We start from the raw sequence: 19,352 nt of genomic DNA on the forward strand, positions 1-19,352 counted from the left end.
TGTGTGTGTGTGTGTGTGTGTGTGTGTGTGTGTGTGTGTGTGTGTGTGTGTGTGTGTGTGTGTGTGTGTGTGTGTGTGTGTGTGTGTGTGTGTGTGTGTGTGTGTTTGTGTGTGCGTGCGTGCGTGCGCACATGTGTGTTTTCAGGTGGTTCACCAATCCCACGACGGTCAACGCCTTCTACAGCTCCTCCACCAATCAGATCCGTAAGAGAGGATGTGACCTTTGACCCTTTGATTGTGCTCGTCCAATAGAAACCCTTCTAACAACACCAACCATACGTCATTGGTCCAATAGAGTCCAATAGAAACCCTTCTAACAACACCAACCATACGTCATTGGTCCAATAGAGTCCTATGTAGTTTAATTTATATTTTAGTTGTCTGAAAACCTTTAGTTTTACTCGACTAAAATAATGTTGAGATTGACAGTTAATTTAGTTTGGGTCTAGTTTTAGTTCCCAAAGGTGCAGACGATCTGAAATAAGCAGAGAGTGATCGACGTCTGCGCTACTCTATGCCGACTCTATTTGGACTCGGACCCAGACTTTTATTTTTCTCCCTGGAAATAAAAACGTCTGGGTTTCCGAGGCTACTCTGGACGTCACGTGATGTTCATCTCGTCTCATTCCAGGATTCCCAGCAGGAGAACTTCAGAAACCCTTCTTCTGGGGCAGAGAGTACCCACGGTGAGCTTCCAACCCAATTAGCCCTTCGCTAGGTCCCTCCCCAACCCGTCCTTGTCCAATAGGCTCGTTAGCAGCGAGGAGGCAGGGCAATCTGTCCTTCTCCACGGAGATGCATGTTAAATGACGGGATTTCTCCATATAAATAATCCATCATTTCAGAAGCAAGAGCTTCACAATGTCTCCTAAATCTAGTCAACCAGGCCTGCAGTAGGCTATGCACTAGACACATGTCTCCTAAATCTAGTCAACCAGGCCTGCAGTAGGCTATGCACTAGACACATGTCTTCTAAATCTAGTCTACCAGGCCTGCAGTAGGCTATGCACTGGACACATGTCTTCTAAATCTAGTCAACCGGGCCTGAAGTAGGCTATGCACTGGACACATGTCTTCTAAATCTAGTCGACCAGGCCTGCAGTAGGCTATGCACTGGACACATGTCTTCTAAATCTAGTCAACCAGGCCTGCAGTAGGCTATGCACTGGACACATCTCTTCTAAATCTAGTCAACCAGGCCTGCAGTAGGCTATGCACTGGACACATGTCTTCTAAATCTAGTCAACCAGGCCTGCAGTAAGCTATGCAAGCTGTGTGTGTGTTCAACAACACAGCCATGACGTTAAGCTGTGTAAATGTTCAACAACACAGCCATGACGTTAAGCTGTGTAAATGTTCAACAACACAGCCATGACGTTAAGCTGTGTGTGTGTGTGTGTTCAACAACACAGCCATGACGTTAAGCTGTGTGTGTTCAACAACACAGCCATGACGTTAAACTGTGTGTGTGTTCCACAACACAGCCATGACGTTAAGCTGTGTGTGTGTTCCACAACACAGCCATGACGTTAAGCTGTGTGTGTGTTCAACAACACAGCCATGACGTTAAGCTGTGTGTGTGTTCAACAACACAGCCATGACGTTAAGCTGTGTGTGTGTTCAACAACACAGCCATGACGTTAAGCTGTGTGTGTGTTCAACAACACAGCCATGACGTTAAGCTGTGTGTGTGTTCAACAACACAGCCATGACGTTAAGCTGTGTGTGTGTTCAACAACATGGAATTGGACAATCTCTTTTTGGGGTGGGATTTAGTGAAGATTGATTGATTTTTTTTTACTTTCTTGCACACAAAGACCCCTGTTCCACCGGTTGGTTCCCAGTGGGAACTGGTTCAGTTCTTTGTGGTTCTTAGTCCATGAGCCAGAGCTCCAACATTGGAACGTTAATTATGAATTGAGTGGAGCAAAACCACACCTATATTAGATTGTTTATAGGATCAATATCAATAAATTAAGCTAAATATCAGATCTCACAACCCTCTGCCTGCAGGTCGTTAAGCTATGGAGCCATCGGAGTAATCGTCGGACACGAGCTAACGCACGGCTTTGATAACAATGGTGAGTGTGTGTGTGTGTGTGTGTGTGTGTGTGTGTGTGCGTGTGTGTGTGTGCGCGTGCGTGCGTGCGTGTGCGCGTGATAATAGTGGTGAGTCACCAGGATGTGGAGCATGAATTATAGACTAGAGCATCGTTAATTATTTATTTAATACATTTAGAACATCCACCACTGCCGTGCGTGCGTGCGTGCGTGCGTGCGTGCGTGCGTGCGTGCGTGCGTGTGTGCGTGCGTGCGTGTTTCAACAGGTCGTAAGTACGATAAGGACGGCAACCTGGACCAATGGTGGAGCAACGCCTCAATCACAGCTTTCAACCACAAGAGCCAATGTATGGTGGACCAATACAACGGCTACCTCTGGGAGGAGGCGGGGCTTAATGTGAGTAGAGTACCTCCCACTGGGAGGAGCCAATGTATGGTGGACCAATACAACGTCTACCTCTGGGAGGAGGTGGGCCTTAATGTGAGTACCTCCCACTGGGAGGAGCCAATGTATGGTGGACCAATACAACGGCTACCTCTGGGAGGAGGTGGGGCTTAATGTGAGTACCTCCCACTGGGAGGAGCCAATGTATGGTGGACCAATACAACGGCTACCTCTGGGAGGAGGCGGGGCTTAATGTGAGTAGAGTACCTCCCACTGGGAGGAGCCAATGTATGGTGGACCAATACAACGGCTACCTCTGGGAGGAGGCGGGGCTTAATGTGAGTAGAGTACCTCCCACTGGGAGGAGCCAATGTATGGTGGACCAATACAACGGCTACCTCTGGGAGGAGGCGTGCCTTAATGTGAGTACCTTCCACTGGGAGGAGCCAATGTATGGTGGACCAATACAACGGCTACCTCTGGGAGGAGGTGGGCTTTAATGTGAGTACCTCCCACTGGGAGGAGCCAATGTATGGTGGACCAATACAATGGCTACCTCTGGGAGGAGGCGGGCCTTAATGTGAGTAGAGTACCTCCCACTGGGAGGAGCCAATATATGGTGGACCAATACAACAGCTACCTCTGGGAGGAGGCGGGCCTTAATGTGAGTAGAGTACCTCCCACTGGGAGGAGCCAATGTATGGTGGACCAATACAACGGCTACCTCTGGGAGGAGGCGGGCTTTAATGTGAGTAGAGTACCTCCCACTGGGAGGAGCCAATGTATGGTGGACCAATACAACGGCTACCTCTGGGAGGAGGCGGGCCTTAATGTGAGTAGAGTACCTCCCACTGGGAGGGCTTAATGTGAGTACCTCCCACTGGGAGGAGCCAATATATGGTGGACCAATACAACGGCTACCTCTGGGAGGAGGTGGGGCTTAATGTGAGTACCTCCCTCTGGGAGGAGCCAATATATGGTGGACCAATACAACAGCTACCTCTGGGAGGAGGCGGGGCTTAATGTGAGTACCTCCCTCTGGGAGGAGGCGGGCCTTAATGTGAGTACCTCCCACTGGGATGAGGGGCTTAGTGTTTCTTAGGTTTCATGACATTAATTTTAATTTAATATATTTTTATTTTCGGTTTTATGACCTCTATCACATCCACACAACCTGACCTTTGAACCTTCGGTGGGTTTTCTGTGGTCTGGGGGTTTTCTCTGGGGTTTGGAAGCCTCACTGAGCTGCAATGAAAACAGGCAAAAACGGTGACATCTGCTGGCAGATCCCATCGACATAATATGGGATTTGCAGGCTGTGACATCACACTCCACAGGAAAATCAGAGCACCTGTTTGAGTCAGAAAACACCAGACCACAGAAAATCTACTGAATGTTAAAAGTTCAGGGTTTTTTTTTGGTGCTCAGAAAACCTACAAAACGAAATAAGAACAATTACAAAAACCGGAGGCCAATTACATATAGTTTTTGGGGGTCCTTGACATCAAATATTGAGCACCACTGATACAGAAACATGATGTTTTTCAGAAAACTGTCAGGATTTTTGAAGACATCTTTTTTTATTTCATGGCAAGGACCCCCAATAGTGGAGGAGTTAAGACACTTTTAACTTCAAGTCATGCTACAGAGGTCCCCTTTGGTATGGAAGTACCTTAGGGTCATAGGAAAAGTTTTATCCAAAGAGACGAGTTGCTACACCCTTCATTTCGGAAATATTCACGTTTTTCAAAATGGCCACCGACAATGAACCACTATTAGACCAGACCACATATCTTTGCCTCTGTTAGAGCTATAATAATAATATCGGTGTCAAAGTGTACATTTTTAGGGTCAAGGAATCCAATGAAATAGATTTCAAGACAAAAAATCCCAATCATTTTCTCGTTACCATGACAACAGGGTTAAAATTTGCAAATTTCATTCAAAAAAAGATGTTTTAACAGGGTAACTTTCCACCCCCTGATCCCCTAAAACTTTAATTTAGTTTTCCCTTTGGCATGGAAGTACCTTAGGGCAATAGGAAAGAAATGATCCAAAGAGACAAATAACATCACTCTTCATTTCTGAAATATATGCATTTTTTAAAATGGCCGCAGCCATATACAACAATACAGCATAGCCCATATCTTTGCTTCCGTTAGAGCCATGATAATAATATTGGTGTCAAAGTGTACATTTTTGGGGCCAAGTAATCCAATTCTATAGGTTTCAAGGCACAAAAAAACAATCCTTTTATCGTTACCATGACAACAGGGGTAAAATATGCAAATGTCATTCAAAATACGTTTTAACAGGGTAACTTTCCACCCCCTCCCCATCCCCATAAAACTTGAATTTAGTTTTCTATTTCATCATGGAAGTACCTTAGGTACCTTAATTATCCAAAGATACAAATAAGATCACTCTTCATTTCAGAAATGTGTGTTTTTAAAAATGGCCGCCACCATATACAGCAATACAGCATATATATCTTTGCTTAAGAGCTATAGTGATAAAATTAGTGTCAAAGTGTAAATTTCTGCGTCAAGGAATCCAATTAAATAGGTTTCAAGACTAAACAATCCAATAGTTTTCTCATTACCATGACAACAGGGGTGAAATATGCACATTTCATTAGAAAAATACGTTTTAACAGGGTAACATACCCCCTCCCCCCTAACACATTTATTTACTTTTCCCTTTGGTATGGAAGTACCTTAGCAGGGCAATACAAATAAATTATCCAAAAAGACAAATAAGATATGCGTTTAAAAATGGCCACCACCATTTGAAGTAATACAACAGAAGCAAAGGTATGGATCTTTGCTTCTATTAAAGCTATAATGGTACAGTTCTTGTCAAAGTGTAAATTTTTAGGGTCATTACAATGAGGTTGCAAATCCTAGTCAATCAATCAATCAATCAATCAATGGGAGTGGTGTGATTGGGAGTAACAATCTCCCTGATCTGAACCCGAGTGGTGGCTTGTTATTGGATTTCTGTGCTAGTCATGGACAGACCATAACAAACACCATGTTCGAACATATGCTCATAAGTGTACTTGGTACCAGAACAGCCTATGGCCTAAGATGATCGATTTTGAAATCGTATCAGCTGACCTGAGGCAGTATGTTCTGGACACTCGGGTGAAGAGATGGGCTGAACTGTCAACCGATCACCATCTGGTGGTGAGGGTGAAGTCTGGACAGACTTGGCAAACCCAAGCGTCTAGCGCGGGTGAACTGGAGACGTTGGGAGGAGGCACCTCCGGCAGGACTTCTCTGGCATCCCTGCATGTGGAAGTTGGGGACGTTGAATGGGAATGGGCAATGTTCAAAGCTTGTATTGCTGCGGCTGTGAGCTGTGGTCAGAAGGTCTTCGAACACCCTGGTGGCCAGGGAAGCTGTCCGACTGAAGGACTCCTATCGGGGTATGTTATCCCGGGGGACTCCAGCAGTTGCAAGGTGCCGACAGGCCTGAAGGTCAGCAGCCAGTTAAGCAACTCCACAGTGGCAAAGCCCCAGGGATTGATGAGATCCATCGATAAATACTAAAGGCTCTGGGTGTTGAGGGGCTTGGTTGAGACATCACTGCGCAAAAAGCATGGAATATGGATGTGTATATTGCCGGAAACTCCCGTTAAACTTTCCAACAAACTCCGGTAAACTCCCGAATTGTACCATCACACCTGTATATTACCGTATATTAACTATATGCCCGCTAAACTTGAGCAAGTGCCCATAATTGCCCGTTAACTCCTCTTTTCACGCTGTGCATCTTTTCGACATTTCGACCCCTCAGGGCCCAGAGAGTGTGTGCCAATTATAGAGGTCTCTCATTGCTCAGTCTTCCTGGGAAGTTGTACACCAAGGTACTAGAAAGGAGGGTCCGGCCGATAGGAATATGGGTTGAGGGATTTGTTGTTGAGGGCCATCCAATCTCTGTACACCCAAAGCGAGAACATTGTCACGTGTGTTGGGCAGTAAGTTGGATTTGTTTCCTGTGGGGGTTTGCTTCCGCCAGGGCTGCGCATTGTCACCTATCCGGACCCATCTGTCCGAGACCTTCAACTCTCAGTGGATTCTTTTTTGGTTGAGTGCACAGTGGCTAGGATCAGGATCAGCATCTCCAAATCTGAGACCAGGAAACCGCTGAATTGTGCATACTGGGCAGGGAACAATACTTTGCCCTAGGTGAAAGAGTTTAAGTCTTATTCACGAGTGAGGGGAGGACAGAGCAGGAGATCAGCCAGATAATTGGAGCAGCAGTAGTGGTATTGCAGTCGCTGTACAGCTCTGTTGTGACAAAAATAGATCTTAGCCAAAAGGCAAAGCTCTCTGTCTACCGAGCAATCTTCGTTTCTACTCTCACCTATGGTCATGAAGTGTGGGTCATGATGACCGAAAGAATAAGATCGCGGATATACTGTAAGCAGCCAAAATGAGACGGGTTGCCGGCGCCGGCCTCTCTCTTAGAGATAGGGTGAGAAGTTCTTCTAACAACAGGTGTAACTCTCAGGTGATAGCAGTCAGAAAGATAAATATACAGTCAGACAGAAACACAGAGTAAATAGTCATATGAAGAAGTTTTTTTTACCACCATTGTTATTTTAGTCTGGAAACCTATTTAATTTGATTAATTGACCCCATACATGTACACTTTGAGTCCAATATTATTTTAGGAGTATATCATTTAATAATTTATATTATTTAATTTATAGTGACTAGACTATGTGACAACCAGGTATAGTCTGGTGACCACCGGAGAGACGGTGGTCACCTCGGTGAGGCCTTTAGGAGGGCCATTCAAGCAGCAAGCGGAGCCCGCAGCACCACCTTCCCGCTCGGGTGGAGTCTGCGGAACCATTGCCCACCACTCCTGAATGAAGTGTCTGGTGCTGGGACTCTGGTGCATGCACAGGTCCTGGGCCTGGTGAGAGCAGGAGTGGACCTGGTGAGACGTAGGAGGGGCCTGGACAGGAGTCAACCCACAGAGCCTAGTCCTTCCATGCGCCAGAAGCGTACCTCCCAGCCTTGGCAGAGTAGTTCTAGAGTAGTTCCAACGGATTGTGTGGCCCTGGTCTTGCCCTAGTGGGACTGATTGAGGGTAGCTACTGGGACGTAAGTCGAGACTTGATCACCCCGGCTGGGTCGCCTGAGTGAGGGGTATGAGGTTGGTAGACCCGAAACACCGATGACCTCAGGATACATCACTGAGGATACGTCCCAGGTGCATCCATGCGATGTATTTTTTAGTTATAGTTTAACAGAAGCAAATACAGTATATTGGTTCTGCAGCTGCGGTATTGCTGTGAATGGTGCCGGCCATTTTTTAAATGTATATATTTCAGAAATTAAGAGTGATCTTACTTGTCTCTTTAGATTGCCCTAAGGTACTTCTATGCCAAAGGGAAAACTAAATTAAAGTTTTAGGGGATGAGTGGGTGGAAAGTTACCCTGTTAAAACGTATTATTTCGAATTAAATTAGCATATTTCACCCCTATTGCCTTGGTAACAAGAAAAGCATTGTTTTTTTTTGCCTTGAAACCTATAGAATTGGATTACTTGGCCCCAAAATTGTACACTTTGACACCAATATTATTATCATAGCTCTAACGGAAGCAAAGATATGGGCTATGCTGTATTGTTGTATATGGCGGTGGCCATCTTAAAAAATGCATGTATTTCAGAAATGAAGAGTGATGTTATTTGTCTCTTTGGATAATTTCTTTCCTATTGCCCTAAGGTACTTCCATGCCAAAGGGAAAACTAAATAAAAGTTTTAGGGGATGAGGGGGTGGAAGTTACCCTGTATATTTCTTCGAATGAAATTTGCATATTTTACCCCTGTTGTCATGGTAACGAGAAAATGATTGGGATTTTTTGCCTTGAAACCTATAAAATTGGAATCCTTGACCCCAAAAAATTACACTTTGACACCAATTTTATTATTATAGCTTTAACAGAAGCAAAGATATTGGTTCTGCTGTATATCTGTAATTGGTGGCGGCCATTTTGAAAAACGTGAATATTTCCAAAATGAAGGGTGTAGCAACTCGTCTCTTTGGATAAAACTTTTTCTATGACCCTAAGGTACTTCCATACCAAAGGGGACCTCTGTAGCATGACTTGAAGTTAACAGCTTCATTTTCTGCACTAACTCCTCCACTACAAAATGAATATGTATTTCTATACCCCTCCACTCCCCCCCCCCCCCCCCCCCCCCCATGTGTTGAAGGTTCGAGGAAAGAGAACGTTGGCAGAGAACATCGCAGACAACGGTGGAATACGACAAGCTTACAGGGTATGACCTCTGTTGCTCTCTCACTCTGTGCGCGTGTGCGTGCGTGCGTGCGTGCGTGCCTGTGCGTGCGTGCCTGTGTGTGCCTGTGCGTGCGTGGTAAATGGTAAATGGTAAATGGTGCATTTATATAGCGCCTTTATCCAAGGCGCTTTACATAGATTGTGCATTACATTCACCCATTCACAAACACATTCACACTAGAGACCAGCGGGTGGCGGATTTAGCCGCGGTTGCCGCGGGTGAACCGCAGTTTAGGGTGGATTAGGGTCAATTCAATATATTATAAATTAATATCGGATAAACCGCGGGTGAAATAATGCTGGAAATAATAAATGAATGGCAACCAATCCAGCCATCTATCTATAGGCTTTATAACTTTTAAAACGGAAATAAATTAATGATATCTATCTATAGTCTTATAATATATTTTTTAAAAGGCACAAAATCTCAGCATGCGTGCGTTAGTAGTATTTTAATATTTTCCATCAGGCACAAATTAGACGCCTATATTGGCTAAGAAGGACCACAACAACGAGTGGGCTGCTAGCTGCTAGGCTAACAGGCAGCTGAGAGTATGAAAGAAACTTACAACTAACTGAAACAGAAGGGAAGAATATAAGTTTGGCGTGGGACTCGGTGCCATGGGACTGCATGGGAGCGAGGGCTGGATATATGCCACATGAAAAGACGTTCGTTGCGATGTGCGAACGTGACTGACTGAACGGACGGCAGCCTTGTTGCCATGGAAATGGGAATATACAACCGTAACTTTGGTGAACTGTCGGCAGTGGTGAGTGACACAACTTATAAATAGCCGATCTACAAGCTCACAACGCGTCGCAGCGAGCCAGCGACGCGTTGTGAGCTTGTAGATTGGCTATCCCTGCAGCGGATTTCGGGTGGTTGCGGATATATAAATTGGATTAATTAATTAATGCGGTCGGATAACGGGCGGATCATTAATATGTACGGGCGGATTAGGGTGACAAAAAAGCTCATCCGCAGTTCTCTAATTCACACCGATGGCGGCGGAAACCATGCAAGGCACCAACCAGCACATCAGGAGCAATTGGGGGTTCAGTGTCTTGCTCAAGGACACTTTGACAGTAACTCTGGGGGAGCCCGGGTTTGAACTGGCGACCTTGCGGTTACCATCCGGAAACTCTACCCCTGAGCCACCCCTGCGAGCGTGCGTGCGTGCGTGCGTGCGTGCGTGCGTGCGTGCGTGCGTGCGTGCGTGCGTGCGTTTGAGCCCTTTTCCTCCAATGTGAGACAGACAGAGTATTCATAGCACTGATCAGTCCATTAGGCTGAGGCTGGTCCTTCAAATGACTGCTAATGTCTTTGATCTGCTAACGAGCTAATTAATGAGGCTGATTAAAACAAGGGCGGGGTCATGTGTGGTGATCAGGCTTGGCTAATGATATACAAGAACCCATTCTGGGCGGGAACCCCTTTTGGTGTTTTAATTAAAGCATTATGTTATACTTTAGCTGTTGAAAAGTAGCAGTCCTACAAGCTCATAGCGCGGCACCGAGTGCCGCGCTGGAACAGCATATTTTCAGATGGGTGGGCGAAGGCATATTTTTTGGGGGGTCCTTGACATGACATATTGAGCACCACTGATACAGTCAGAAACATACGGTTTTTCAGAAAACTGTCAGGATTTTGAAGATTTTTTTTCTTTAAATGTCGACGTCAGGCATAAATGGGATAACATAATTTATGTATGATTCCACCTACTGTACCTACTGTACCCAAAGAGCAAATAATAACAGCAGATAAATAATAACAGCAGATAAATAATGACAGCAGATAAATAATGACAGCAGATAAATAATAACAGCAGATAAATAATAACAGCAGATAAATAATGACAGCAGATAAATAATAACAGCAGATAAATAATGACAGCAGATAAATAATAACAGCAGATAAATAATAACAGCAGATAAATAATAACAGCAGATAAATAATGACAGCAGATAAATAATAACAGCAGATAAATAATAACAGCAGATAAATAATGACAGCAGATAAATAATAACAGCAGATAAATAATAACAGCAGATAAATAATAACAGCAGATAAATAATAACAGCAGATAAATAATAACAGCAGATTAATAATAACAGCAGATAAATAATAACAGCAGATAAATAATAACAGCAGATAAATAATAACAGCAGATAAATAATAACAGCAGATAAATAATGACAGCAGATAAATAATGACAGCAGATAAATAATAACAGCAGATAAATAATAACAGCAGATAAATAATAATAACAGCAGATAAATAATGACAGCAGATAAATAATGACAGCAGATAAATAATAACAGCAGATAAATAATGACAGCAGATAAATAACGACAGCAGATAAATAACAACAGCAGATAAATAACAACAGCAGATAAATAATGACAGCAGATAAATAATAACAGCAGATAAATAATAACAGCAGATTAATAATAACAGCAGATAAATAATAACAGCAGATAAATAATAACAGCAGATAAATAATAACAGCAGATAAATAATAAAGCAGATAAATAATAACAGCAGATAAATAATAACAGCAGATAAATAATAACAGCAGATAAATAATAACAGCAGATAAATAATAACAGCAGATAAATAATAACAGCAGATTAATAATAACAGCAGATAAATAATAACAGCAGATAAATAATAAAGCAGATAAATAATAACAGCAGATAAATAATAACAGCAGATAAATAATAACAGCAGATAAATAATGACAGCAGATAAATAATAACAGCAGATAAATAATAACAGCAGATAAATAATAATAACAGCAGATAAATAATAACAGCAGATAAATAATGACAGCAGATAAATAATAACAGCAGATAAATAATGACAGCAGATAAATAATAACAGCAGATTAATAATGACAGCAGATTAATAATAACAGCAGATTAATAATAACAGCAGATAAATAATAACAGCAGATAAATAATAACAGCAGATAAATAATAACAGCAGATCAATAATAACAGCAGATAAATAATAACAGTAGATCAATAATAACAGCAGATAAATAAAGCAGATAAATAATAACAGCAGATAAATAAAGCAGATAAATAATAACAGCAGATTAATAATAATAACAGCAGATAAATAAAGCAGATTACAGGATCAGCTGCTTCTTCACAGAGCTCTTGTCACACCACTAGTCGTAGGTTCTGGACGGGAACCCCTTTTGGTGTTTTAAGCATTTTGGTTCTGCTTTAGCTATTGAAAAAATAGCAGATCTACAAGCTCGTATAGCACTGCACGAGTGTCAAATCTTTGAATATGTGACCAGATGTCCCTCTTTGTGGGACAGATGTCCCTCTTTGTGGGACAGTCCCTCATTAGGGTGAACAGATGTCCCTCTTTGTGGGACAGTCCCTCATTAGGGTGACCAGATGTCCCTCTTTGTGGGACAGATGTCCCTCTTTGTGGGACAGTCCCTCATTATGTGACCAGATGTCCCTCTTTTTGTGGGACAGATGTCCCTCTTTGTGTGGGACAGATGTCCCTCTTTGTGTGGGACAGATGTCCCTCTTTGTGTGGGACAGATGTCCCTCTTTGTGTGGGACAGATGTCCCTCTTTGTGTGGGACAGATGTCCCTCTTTGTGTGGGACAGTCCCTCATTTGAATATGTGACCAGATGTCCCTCTTTGTGTGGGACAGTCCCTCATTTGAATATGTGACCAGATGTCCCTCTTTGTGTGGGACAGTCCCTCATTTGAATATGTGACCAGATGTCCCTCTTTGTGTGGGACAGTCCCTCATTTCCAAGACTTTTCAGGCGTCCCACAAATTGAGACCCTGTCTGTCCCATATTGTGACTGGCAGGCAATTGCATCAGTGTTCAAATGCCCTAACAGTTAGTCCCCTAATAGTTGGCCTTCTGTTGTAAAGCTCTCTCATTGTCTCTTCCTGCAATATGTGTTTTTAAGCCTGTTAAAATAGCATAAAAATAGAAATAAAGCATGATTTTAAAACAAAATGTGAGACACCAGAGGAGTTTATAAATGATAGCCAATAGGCCTATATGGTCGAATATGACATCAAGGCATTTAATAGCAACTCAAGTAGTAAGTTGCTAACCCGGTACTCCAGTATCGCCCCATCCCACTTGTCCCACACAAGCCATACTTCTGTCCCTCAAATGAACAGTTTGTATATGGTCACCCTAAATGTGACTGAGAGCCTGCCATCGCGCAAACTTCAGCTTTTCACCAGAGGAGGAAAAACTTGTATTGTATTATCAAATTGACATGTAAATATGAAATAAATGCTTAAACATGTAGCTAGGTGTAATGTTAGAGTCCACAGAAGACATGTAAATATGAAATAAATGCTTAAACATGTAGCTAGGTGTAATGTTAGAGTCCACAGAAGACATGTAAATATGAAATAAATGCTTAAACATGTAGCTAGGAGTAATGTTAGAGACCACAGAAGTGAACCTTTCAAGCCTGTTTTCTCAACTCGCTGTTTCTCTGCAAGACATTACTCTATAAGCCATATCCCCAAAACTGGTGGGTCAAACTGAACAACCAATATGTCAATTTGAAGCAACGATTCCCTGCTTTAAAAAAACGAAAATTCAAAAAAATTCAATGGCAGTCCCTCGGTCAAATTTACTTTGGTTATGCTTTAGCTATTGAAAAATAGCAGATCTACAAGCTTGTAGACCTGCTATTTTGTTTTTAAATCATGAAAATGTGGTGACGTTTTTAACTTAAATCTTTGCTTCTGGAACTACATATTTCAGATGGGGGTCGGCGGCCGATTACATATCATTTTGGGGGTCCTTGACATGAAAATGTTTGATAACGACTGACATCGAAACATGAGGTTTATCAGAAAACTGTCATGATTTGAAATGAATGAATTTAATTTGAATGAAAGAAAGAGCAGAAAAAGGTCAGGGTATGATTCCACCTACTGTACCAAATAACGTCAATGTTAATGTATAAATGGTACGGCCGTAGGCCTACAGTCATAATGTAATAAATGGCACGGTCGTAGGCCTACAGTCATAATGTAATAAATGGTATGGCCGTAGGCCTACAGTCATAATGTAATAAATGGTACGGCCGTAGGCCTACAGTCATAATGTAATGTATAAATGGTACGGCCGTAGGCCTACAGTCATAATGTAATAAATGGTACGGCCGTAGGCCTACAGTCATAATGTAATAAATGGTACGGCCGTAGACCTACAGTCATAATGTATAAATGGTACGGCCGTAGGCCTACAGTCATAATGTAATAAATGGTACGGCCGTAGGCCTACAGTCATAATGTAATAAATGGTACGGCCGTAGACCTACAGTCATAATGTATAAATGGTACGGCCGTAGGCCTACAGTCATAATGTAATAAATGGTACGGCCGTAGACCTACAGTCATAATGTATAAATGGTACGGCCGTAGGCCTACAGTCATAATGTAATAAATGGTACGGCCGTAGGCCTACAGTCATAATGTATAAATGGTACGGCCGTAGGCCTACAGTCATAATGTAATGTATAAATGGTACGGCCGTAGACCTACAGTCATAATGTATAAATGGTACGGCCGTAGACCTACAGTCATAATGTATAAATGGTACGGCCGTAGGCCTACAGGCATAATGTCATGCATAAATGGTACGGCCGTAGGCCTACAGTCATAATGTAATGTATAAATGGTACGGTCGTAGGCCTACAGTCATAATGTAATGTATAAATGGTACGGTCGTAGGCCTACAGTCATAATGTAATAAATGGTACAGCCATAGGTCTACAGTCATAATGTAATAAATGGTACAGCCATAGGCCTACAGTCATAATGTAATAAATGGTACGACCGTAGACCTACAGTCATAATGTATAAATGGTACGGCCGTAGGCCTACAGTCATAATGTAATAAATGGTACGGCCGTAGGCCTACAGTCATAATGTCATGTATAAATGGTACGGCCGTAGGCCTACAGTCATAATGTCATGTATAAATGGTACGGTCGTAGGCCTACAGTCATAATGTATAAATGGTACGGCCGTAGGCCTACAGTCATAATGTAATAAATGGTATGGCCGTAGGCCTACAATCATAATGTATAAATGGTACGGCTGTAGGCCTACAGTCATAATGTAATGTATAAATGGTACGGTCGTAGGCCTACAGTCATAATGTAATAAATGGTACGGCCGTAGGTCTACAGTCATAATGTATAAATGGTACGGCCGTAGGCCTACAGTCATAATGTAATAAATGGTACGGCCGTAGACCTACAGTCATAATGTATAAATGGTACGGTCGTAGGCCTACAGTCATAATGTATAAATGGTACGGCCGTAGGCCTACAGGCATAATGTCATGTATAAATGGTACGGCCGTAGACCTACAGGCATAATGTCATGTATAAATGGTATGGCCGTAGGCCTACAGGCATAATGTAATGTATAAATGGTACGGCCGTAGGCCTACAGTCATAATGTAATAAATGGTACGGCCGTAGGCCTACAGTCATAATGTAATAAATGGTACGGCCGTAGGCCTACAGGCGCTGGGTGGAGGAGCAGAGAGGGGGGGTGGAGGAACCTCTACTTCCTGGACTGGGATTCAACAACAACCAGCTGTTCTTCCTCAGCTACGCGCACGTAAGGACACACACACACACGTGCGCACACACACACACACACACACACACACACACACACACACACACACACACACACTATACAATACCATTATAAGATATATATTATGAGGAGTCCATTCACATTAACATTGTGTGTGTTAACAATGTGTGTTCGTGCGTGCGTGCACGTGTGTTTGTGTGTGTGTGCACGTGCAGGTCAGATGTAACTCCTACAGACCAGAAGCAGCCAGAGACCAGATCCAGAGTGGAGCTCACAGTCCACCCAAGTACCGGTGAGCACACACACACGCACGCACGGGCGCGCACACACAAACACACAGACACACATGACCCCTGACCCCCCCACCCCCTGTGGCCCCTCCCCCCAGGGTCGTCGGGGCCATGAGTAACTACGAGGAGTTCCGCAAGGCGTTCGACTGTCCCGATTCGTCGCTCATGAACCGAGGGGCGGAGTCCTGCCGGGTCTGGTAGAGCCGCGGGCCTCCGTGATTGGTCGACCGTGAATAGAGAGGGCGGGACCTCTGTCGTCATGGACCGATGATGGGAGTCTGTACTGTGTGTGTGTGTGTGTGTGTGTGTGTGTGTGTGCGCGTGTGCGTGTGCGTGTGCGTGCGTGCGTGCGTGCGTGCGTGCGTGCGTGCGTGCGTGCGTGCGTGCGTGCGTGCGTGCGTGCGTGCGTGCGTGCGTGCGTGCGTGCGTGTCCATTTGGTTCCATTTGTACACTCTCAGAGTTAAATTAACTTTGATGTATTGGGGGTCCCAAGGATAGAAATTCCATTAATTAGGGGTTAGGATTCGTAGCCTAATTCAGGTCAAACCGGGGGGTCCGTAGCCTAATTCAGGTCAAACCGGGGGGCCCCAGAGGGTCCGTAGCCTAATTCAGGTCAAACCGGGGGGCCCCAGAGGGTCCGTAGCCTAATTCAGGTCAAACCGGGGGGCCCCAGAGGGTCCGTAGCCTAATTCAGGTCAAACCGGGGGGCCCCAGAGCCGTAGAAATCTGCTCTAATGTGGGTCCCTGGTATGTATTTTCAAATGGGGGTCCTCAGGCTAATGAGAACCTTTTGGGGGTCCTCAGGCTAATGAGAACCTTTTGGGGGTCCTCAGGCTGATGAGAACCTTTTGGGGGTCCTCAGGCTAATGAGAACCTTTTGGGGGTCCTCAGGCTGATGAGAACCTTTTGGGGGTCCTCAGGCTAATGAGAACCTTTTGGGGGTCCTCAGGCTAATGAGTATCGGTTTGGGGGTCCTCAGGCTAATGAGTATCGTTTTGGGGGTCCTCAGGCTAATGAGAACCTTTTGGGGGTCCTCAGGCTAATGAGTATCGTTTTGGGGGTCCTCAGGCTAATGAGAACCTTTTGGGGGTCCTCAGGCTGATGAGAACCTTTTGGGGGTCCTCAGGCTAATGAGAACCTTTTGGGGGTCCTCAGGCTAATGAGTATCGGTTTGGGGGTCCTCAGGCTAATGAGTATCGTTTTGGGGGTCCTCAGGCTAATGAGAACCTTTTGGGGGTCCTCAGGCTAATGAGTATCGGTTTGGGGGTCCTCAGGCTAATGAGTATCGTTTTGGGGGTCCTCAGGCTAATGAGAACCTTTTGGGGGTCCTCAGGCTGATGAGAACCTTTTGGGGGTCCTCAGGCTAATGAGAACCTTTTGGGGGTCCTCAGGCTAATGAGTATCGGTTTGGGGGTCCTCAGGCTAATGAGTATCGTTTTGGGGGTCCTCAGGCTAATGAGTATCGGTTTGGGGGTCCTCAGGCTAATGAGTATCGGTTTGGGGGTCCTCAGGCTAATGAGTATCGGTTTGGGGGTCCTCAGGCTAATGAGAACCTTTTGGGGGTCCTCAGGCTAATGAGAATCTCTTGGGGGTCCTCAGGCTAATGAGAACCTTTTGGGGGTCCTCAGGCTAATGAGAACCTTTTGGGGACCCCTGAACAGTGATTATATTATATTATATTATATATTGTTATGAGAGCTGTATTCTGTTAGTTACAGTGACTGTGTATATTGTTATGAGAGCTGTATTCTGTATAACTGGAGACTTTTATTATTACGGGATTATTGTTCTGTATAAACATCGAATTAATCTATTTCTGGAATATGATATCTTATATTGTTTTGTTCTGTGTACATGTGAAATGTATATATACAGTATGTTGTTTGATTTTATTTATTTTGGAGATCGGAATTTGTGACCCACCGTGAATGGGAGACAGTCATTGGATTATTATTGTTTCCATGTCATGTGAAAGCAGGGAATCGTAGCTTCAAATGGACATATTGGTTGTTCAGTTTGACCAGTGTTGGAGATATGGCTTATAGAGTAATGTCTTGCAGAGAAACAGCGAGTTGAGAAAACAGGCTTGAAAAGGTTCACTTCTGTGGTCTCTAACATTACACCTAGCTACATGTTTAAGCATTTATTTCATATTTACATGTCTTCTGTGGACTCTAACATTACACCTAGCTACATGTTTAAGCATTTATTTCATATTTACATGTCTTCTGTGGTCTCTAACATTACACCTAGCTACATGTTTAACCATTTATTTCATATTTAGATGTCGATTTCAGCTCTGATGTGGGTATATGGTTTTGTGGTCAAATAAAATATAATATGTTGTCATGTTGTAATCATGATTTGTTTATAAAGGAGTATATTTAATTCACCCTAAAAATGACTTTCTTCCTGTCATTCACACACACACACACACACACGCACGCACACACACACACACACACACACGCACGCACACACACACACACACACACCGCATGAAGCATGGAGATTGTTGCTATTGTGTGCGTGCGTGCGTGCGTGCGTGCGTGCGTGCGTGCGTGCGTGCGTGCGTGCGTGCGTGCGCGCAAAACTAAAATAAAGTGTCGTACTCCGCCCCTGTTTTTCTTCTTTCTAATTATCTGATCGGCCCAAAATTATTGTGTTTATTGTCATGATGTCACAGGAGTCGTCTTTATCCGAGTCTTTAGGTCTTTAAATAAAGACTTTCTGAAACGTCTATGGGGGAAAAAATGAATGAATAGAGACACACAGGGACTACAAATGAATGAATAGAGACACACAGGGATTACAAATGAATGAATAGAGACACACGGGGACTACAAATGAATGAATAGAGACACACAGGGACTACAAATGAATGAATAGAGACACACGGGGACTACAAATGAATGAATAGAGACACACAGGGACTACAAATGAATGAATAGAGACACACGGGGACTACAAATGAATGAATAGAGACACACAGGGACTACAAATGAATGAATAGAGACACACGGGGACTACAAATGAATGAATAGAGACACACAGGGACTACAAATGAATGAATAGAGACACACGGGGACTACAAATGAATGAATAGAGACACACGGGGACTACAAATGAATGAATAGAGACACACAGGGACTACAAATGAATGAATAGAGACACACGGGGACTACAAATGAATGAATAGAGACACACGGGGACTACAAATGAATGAATAGAGACACACGGGGACTACAAATGAATGAATAGAGACACACAGGGACTACAAATGAATGAATAGAGACACACGGGGACTACAAATGAATGAATAGAGACACACGGGGACTACAAATTAATGAATAGAGACACACGGGGACTACAAATGAATGAATAGAGACACACAGGGACTACAAATGAATGAATAGAGACACACGGAGACTACAAATGAATGAATAGAGACACACGGGGACTACAAATGAATGAATAGAGACACACGGAGACTACAAATGAATGAATAGAGACACACGGGGACTACAAATGAATGAATAGAGACACACGGGGACTACAAATGTCACGCCCCCAAATGAGACAGCGTCCCCACTTCTGGTCCGTTGGCACGGATACTGCAGGCCAGCCCATAGAAGTCCATTGAAATTCAACTGTAGTTAGCC

At 43.6% G+C, this 19,352-nt stretch overlaps 1 protein-coding gene across 1 annotated transcript; it reads left to right on the forward strand.

Moving 5' to 3' along the window:
- The first annotated feature begins 95 nt into the window (after window positions 1-95).
- Window positions 96-15,983, forward strand: LOC306919022 (phosphate-regulating neutral endopeptidase PHEX-like). Its single transcript, XM_079531872.1, has 8 exons — window positions 96-204; window positions 632-686; window positions 2,014-2,081; window positions 2,328-2,458; window positions 8,685-8,750; window positions 15,313-15,417; window positions 15,615-15,691; window positions 15,788-15,983. The coding sequence occupies exons 1-8, from the start codon at window positions 132-134 to the stop codon at window positions 15,888-15,890; spliced, it is 678 nt and encodes a 225-aa protein (XP_079387998.1). The 5' UTR covers window positions 96-131; the 3' UTR covers window positions 15,891-15,983.
- Window positions 15,984-19,352: the final 3,369 nt, after the last annotated feature.

This window comes from Electrona antarctica, assembly GCF_951216825.1.
Source record: "Electrona antarctica genome assembly, contig: scaffold_962, whole genome shotgun sequence".
In the NCBI taxonomy this organism is placed as follows: domain Eukaryota; kingdom Metazoa; phylum Chordata; class Actinopteri; order Myctophiformes; family Myctophidae; genus Electrona; species Electrona antarctica.

What these genes read in the sequence shown, in the direction of transcription:
- LOC306919022 (XM_079531872.1), top strand. Translation starts at nt 132, where the DNA reads ATGTGTGTTTTCAGGTGGTTCACCAATCCCACGACGGTCAACGCCTTC. An exon ending in TGGGGCAGAGAGTACCCACG is followed by an intron (nt 687 to 2,013) that starts GTGAGCTTCCAA and finishes CTCTGCCTGCAG; the next exon opens with GTCGTTAAGCTATGGAGCCA. An exon ending in GGGAGGAGGCGGGGCTTAAT is followed by an intron (nt 2,459 to 8,684) that starts GTGAGTAGAGTA and finishes CATGTGTTGAAG; the next exon opens with GTTCGAGGAAAGAGAACGTT.